At 44.6% G+C, this 6,608-nt stretch overlaps 1 protein-coding gene across 1 annotated transcript; it reads right to left on the reverse strand.

The window, feature by feature from the left end:
• Positions 1 to 116: 116 nt before the first annotated feature.
• On the reverse strand, positions 117 to 5,888 carry LOC110979116 (N-acetyltaurine hydrolase-like). Its single transcript, XM_022234662.2, has 7 exons — positions 5,639 to 5,888; positions 5,246 to 5,408; positions 4,493 to 4,677; positions 3,332 to 3,487; positions 2,390 to 2,554; positions 1,544 to 1,761; positions 117 to 642 (listed from the first exon to the last, which is right to left on the reverse strand). Exons 1-7 carry the CDS (start codon positions 5,670 to 5,672, stop codon positions 508 to 510), a joined length of 1,056 nt encoding a protein of 351 aa, XP_022090354.2. The 5' UTR covers positions 5,673 to 5,888; the 3' UTR covers positions 117 to 507.
• Between the last annotated feature and the right edge of the window lie 720 nt (positions 5,889 to 6,608).

A 6,608-nucleotide genomic window follows, 5' to 3' on the forward strand; every position in this document is an offset into this window, starting at 1 on the left:
TCGTTTTCTTACAAGTGTGAGATTCGTTTTTTTTTAAATTTCTATTTAGATAGGAGCTGTTTGGGGGCTTTTGTCTTACGTGTTTCTGTCTCATGAAATGCATTTTAACTTACTAGTTCTCGACAACAATTCAATAACTCATTTAATTGCGTCAGGATTCCGTTTGATAAATTCGTGCATGCTACACAGTTCTAAGTATAGCAATTTGAATTGTTACTGTCCAAATAACGTTCGTATCAACAGTATCAGCGACCGGGGTTAGGAGCTAGTACTCCGCTCTTTCCGCGTGTTAAAAGTTGAACCCGTTCGATGTCCGAGTGAATTTAATGACAGCGCAGTGGCTTCTCGACTCAGTACCATTTCACCACAGAGCCTTCCATTTCAGGTTTCCCCCTTGAAGTTTTCGTACGCCAAGAGATTGTGCGACGACCATTCCATCACAACCCCGCAGCAGGCCACGGTGAATAATTCGTGCTTGCTTTCCCGTTGGTGGATTTGTCGTCGGACTCATTTAAACGTCAGCCACCTCTGTGGGTTGGTCTTCGTGATTTTATCGATGACGGCTTGCGACAGTCCCCTGGCTCGCATCTTTGGCAGGACGTGGAGACTGATGTGAGACAGACCATGGCCGCCGTACTTCATCTGTGAAGACACAAGTTAAAATGAGACGCTGATATAAAACACAGTACTTCGAGTATAGGTTTGCAGCATCTTTACGGACATCTGTAGATGGCGTTATTTTCAGAGCCATTTTCAGGTGCAGTGAATTGCACCTTTTGATGCTCTTATATTGTTCATGCTTTTCAAGTCAATTTAGACTATCTCTGAACTTCAGTTGTACGTCTTTGCAAGCCTCTACTGATGATAACTTTGTTGACTTCACACATTTGTTTACGTGCGGGCTTTCCTGCAGGTGTTTGAAAGACTACGCCCCCACCGGCTCCCTAGGAATGATGCACTTGTGACGTCATACACTGGATAGCTTTTGCACATTGTGGCTGCTGCTTTATACATGTAATTTGTGACGGCCTTTCCTCTTATTTCTAACAGGATGATCAGAGAAACTAACGTTTTCATCCAATAAAAGTAACAGAAAATATCCAAGCATCAAGAAGCGTCCCTGGCACCAAGTCACGCATCCATCAAAGCGTAAGTCTATTCAGGTTAAATGGAACTGTCGTGAAGATAGTGTAAGTTTCTTCCATAACTGAGAAGAAAGTGCAATGTAAATGATTTATATTTTCTTGCAGAAAGGCAGTTCATTGAAGGGCAGATATCTGCCAGTCTCAAGTTCTTTGGAAAATTAATCAGCTTATCAATCTTTGCCTGTGACAATAATAGCGTGCTTAATCCTGTTTTCTCTGTCATGAGCTCCTTCACTTGAGAGATTTAATTCCTGGAAATTTTTCTTTTCTAACATTAATCAATGAACCTTCATAATAGTGTTGTTTTTAAGTTCTTCCAGCACAAAGTTAACTACTCATTTTGAAGCAAGCTCTTGTCACGGCTGCTCTTGAACTAGATTTGTCGAAACAGGACTCACCATCTGATGTCTTCCGTGGAAGTCATGGGATATGACCACCCTGTCTTCCATCCCTTCCTCCACCAGGCTTTTGATCATCTGGATCCTCTGCCCGTCGTTCATGGAATCGATCTCCGGGTGGTACTGGCAGTGTGCTACCTCAGTGCCGAAGAAATCGAACTCTAGCAGGGTGCCAAGCTCGGAAAACTCCAGCAGACCCTCTCTAGTGAAGAAGCATGCTGAATTAAGCAAAAGAGGCGGGTGAACGAATTTACTGGATCGCACAAATTTTTTGGTATCTAGTTTGGGTAAGTGTCAACGCCAGCGTCGCTTCCTGTTGGCTTCAAGATCAGGTGTGCATGGAGGACTCATTCTATGCGCCACACTCTTTAAAATAATGACCCCGTATAGTCACCAAAGTAGACCTAATATCTCAAATTTTGCATACAAGCCAGGGTACGGTTCGAAAGTGACTTATTGTGAACAGTCAGAAATGTCTGTCATAAAAACGGAACGAGCTTATGTCCCTGAAGTTAGCTATCAATAATTTGGTGGGTGTCCTGGTCTCTCCACTGCAGATTTGCGCCGATGATGATCCAGATACCATCATTATTTGATTGTAGGGATTGGTACCCCCAGGAGACTAGTTCAACTGAAACCTCTCAATCCCGATGGTCTTGTAGTCCGCCGTACGATAACGTAGTTTTTTGGCATGAGGCCCAGTGGAAATAAACGAGGGCCCTTTTAAGCTAGAACCTTATGCAACGCACAGCTGCCACCATTTTTCTCCACACCCTGTGCTCATCCTGTGCTCAAGGTCGCAGACACCAAAGAAATGCCCTGTTCAGATCAAAGACTGTTTCTTACTGTCGAGATGGTCCATGACAATCTTGTCGACCTGCGCCCCGGCCTCCTGCAATATTCGCACCGCCTCTTCGGGTGATTTAGGATCCAGGCCTGGGTGGATGGACACCGGGCAGCCAAGCGTCGACTGAACAGCAGCTGTGGCGCGAAGAATCTTCCGCTCATTAGCTACAGAGAGAAAACGAGTGGGCTTAGGGTTTAACCGTTCCAAATGCAAGGTTATGAAAAGGTTATTCCAGCACCAGTTTTGAGTTTTCCCTATTTTATGCAAATGGACAATCTGGGGTAAATATAATATGAACCTGTCACTCCCGTACCCTTCATTTTTCTTCGATGCCCAGAACTGTAGGACGATTTTAGACAGAAAATGCTACATGGTTAACTGCACTGCATGTGCTAACTTTGGGCTTGTTGTGGAGCGCCCGCTCGTGACCTTGATTTTTTAACTTAAAAATATGGGGGCGCTGTTTGAGATGACTACAGTCTCCACGTCTCAATCGCGTGAAATTTTGGCATGTACATAACTGTCTCGATTTTTGGCAGTGGCATGCTAGTGATAAAATTGTCCTGGCCGAAAACAACATTGATCGTTTGGACACAGACACCATGAAAGATTGCTACTGACTGTAATCTGCCCTATTTCGTCGTTTTTCCCTTCCGGTAGGAAAAATGCTTGACGTTTTCGTGGAACATTCATATGCATGGAGTTTAACAACTGGTTCAACACTCAAGTGTGCATGCATTCTGAAGGGTGTTTACACTTGGGGCTTGGACAGAACGTTAATCACAGTGCCATATGTGGCAATAGCCATGACGTCATTTCTTCACAGAATTTTATGAAAGTCCAACTATAATCCCAGCTCCCTGTATGGGGAGTGGAGGCGAGCGACGCCCATCCCGGCCCTAAACTTTGCAATGATTAACGTGCGCCAGCGACACACCAACCTGTCATCGGCCACGTGCAGCCTATCTCGCCGATAAGTCCGCAACGACCCATGCTGCCATCGGCTCCCACCAAGATTTCGGAGGTCAGGAGCCTTTCAATCTCTTCCTGTGTCATCCCGTCTACTTCCGGTGGGTGTGTGCTTGAGTAATAGTAGCCTACGGGAAGACAATGTTTTTAATATAAATGTATATGTATTTTCGACACTTTCATATTGATTTTATCTTTTTATCTCACCCTGTGGGGGCCGACTTGGCGTTTCGTGTTATTGATTCCAGAGTTGATTCAGATCATGGAGGAAGGAAGACACGCTCCGTGTTCAGAAGAAGTGCATATGCCATTCAGTATACGCTATGCACTTAAATGATAACAGTCGCAATGTTCGTGGAACTGCTGGCTTTACAGTTTTCACAAGGTATACTGCAAAAGACTTAAACCATGCGTCCCATCAGTGAGTTTAAGAAGTCAAGAGATGACTTGTTCGCCGGCAAGTTAAACGGGCTCAAGAAATAAGTGGCTTAGCTATGAGATGTTTCATTGGTTTGCATGCATATGAAGTTCTATTCAAAACAAAAGGCACCTCCTCGTTACGTGATTAGAGTTTGCAAGTAAGACCAAGTAGGCTGTATTTCTGGTCACAGTAACGAACGTGAGAGATAATGTTTGGGGGAAAAAATGACTCATGACACCATAGAAAGCTGGGCCCCCTTCAGAGGTCAGTGTTCACCCCCATGCCCTGCCCTCACGCCACTGTAAGAAATAAAAAAAAATAGGATTATGTACATTGATCCTGGGCCCGGTGTGGCGGTCTCAGCTGTCTCCTGGTCTCAGCGGTCCCCCTTTACCAAATATGGTAAAAATACGTCATGCCATCTCTGCGCACAACAACGGGAAAGTTTAATTGGCATGCTGAGCAGTGCAGTCCACGCATGCTTCACGTTTTACGTGACGTATACTGTACATAGGCTTACACCAAAGATAATAGCACCGCTTATAGTACCATGCGAGTTAGTCGGACGGACATCTCAGCACGGAAGACCAACAAGATCGTGCTTGTGTCGTGCTGAAATGTCCGACTACATCAGGGGGGACCGCTGAGACCAGGAGACAGCTGAGACCGCCACACCTGGGCAGGCGGAGAGATTGGCGCGTTAGACGTGTACCTGTTCCAGCAATGATATGGACACCTGAAGCGACCGAGAAATCGACCAACTTGCCCACGTTTCGGCCCAGACCGTAGATCGTCTGCTCGACCAAAGACTGGCAACCGTTCTCCTTCAGGTACAAGAGTTCATCGATGAGGGCGCTGTCTTCGTTCATGAGCAGACAGTTGTGCCGAAAGCTGTATCTATTTATTTTCAGTTGGAGCACACATTGTCATCATCTATATCAGAGGGCGCAAACTACGAAGTTCGCTGTACTACGAAGTTCGCCTTACTACAAAGTTCGCTTTTAACTTCGCTTGAGTCGCAAATCAGATTAAATTCATACATGTACTACTGCGTCTGATATCATTGACACTGCATTTCTTTGCTGAGACAATGGGCCGCTTCGGTATTCCAATACTTGCCCCAAAATAAAAGCTCGGCCAAGGTCACCTGATAACAGCAAATACGTGCGCGCGAGATCTACCCAATCACTCAGCACTTGCTTTGTCCTCAAAATGTCCTCGCCTTTTTACAATACCGAACTGTCTCATTACATTCGTCACATTTTTATCAGTCGCTTGTTAATTTTTTGTGTGCATAAGTACACTGTAAAAAAGGCGCTTAGAGTTTAAACACATTCCTAAACGCATGTTGATAAACATGTTGAGGGTTAAACGTGTTTTGGAAAGTGGGTACTAGAAGTGTTTGAACTCTCAACGCTGTTTTTACAGCGTACAAAATATTCTATTAGATTTATGTAAAACTTACGGATTATGGCGAAACCAGTAAAGGTTCTCCATTGTGATGGGCCATGTAATTTTTTTTCGTTCTTCATCACTGGTTGGCTCTTGGTAGTAACAGGTGAAATCTGCGTACAGGTGCTCGTGGGAAAGAGTAAACCCTAACTCCCCCGGATCAACTTGACCCAAAACTGTTGGAATGGAAAGAGAGGCGAACGATGTAAAAATGATAGTCAGCCGCCATATTTCTTTTCTTTAGAGCATATCACTGCCTGATGAGAAATAACCTCAGGATAGGCGCTTTCCCTCGAGCACAGTTCATCCCTAGAAGCCGTAGGTATAAGAACCCTGAGCCGCAAGCATGAGTCATTAGTCTCCAAGTCAAGTCACAACCTAAAGTACGTCGTTGGCCAATTCTTACCTGTGAGTGCCTTGCCTTTCAGTTGATCAACCATGCTGAACTTCCCGTGGATAGCTGGTCGTTGACGAAGCCGCGTGCGTCTACGTGTTGAGGCAGTGATCAGGAGTATGCAGGCAATCGTGAATGATCATTAACCTTTGTATCGGGCCATCGAGCTATGATCAGGCACAAATAACTCTGACCATCCAGAATCCAGCAATGCGCCACACGTGGAGTAATTTTAGCTTCGTGCGTCATTTTGCTTCACGCCATCGAAGTTCGCCGGCTTCAAACGGGCAAGTGCAGCCCGTAGGGTCAACCGCTACACTGTGACGTTCCTAGTAGCGTGAATATTGGCAAGGTTCAAGCTGGAGATACCCCCAAAATAGCCGATTCAAGTCATCAACAAAATACTATTGGAACAAAGGTCTCGGGCGCGAAAGCCAACACGAACAAGAAATTGTTACCTCAGATTAAAACCTATATTTCGTAGTGTAAATTTACAAAAGTTGAACACCCAAGCGAGCTTTGCTTGTAAATATTTTGTGACTTCAAATTCGCTTTTCATTCGTACGTGTATTAAGTGTGAACTGGACTTTTCACAATCAGAATGCATTGCGGTAATTCCGTACGGCCAAATATATTAAATGCATTATTCTATGACGAAAGAGGCGCATTATAAACTTGTATTGTAATCCCCCAGGAGGGGTGGAGGTTATCCGTCGTCATTGCGTAGCAGGGATAACGTAATACAGTGCAGGCAAAGTAAACCGAAGCATGATTTTCTGGTGGGAAGACGATAACCATTGATTGCTTATAATTGCCACGAGTGATAAGTAGTCATACTTATTTTAGTTACAACTTCGGTCAAGTTGATTTGCGAAAGGTTATTCCATCCTATTGGCCAGTTTCCCGAGTAATCATCACATAAGACTGGGTTCTTTTCAATTCACGAAGATTAATGAAATTTTGTATCGCTACGAAAGGAAAG

This window comes from Acanthaster planci, linkage group LG18, assembly GCF_054643075.1.
Source record: "Acanthaster planci isolate LZ-2023a linkage group LG18, COTS_SCS, whole genome shotgun sequence".
Taxonomy (NCBI): domain Eukaryota; kingdom Metazoa; phylum Echinodermata; class Asteroidea; order Valvatida; family Acanthasteridae; genus Acanthaster; species Acanthaster planci.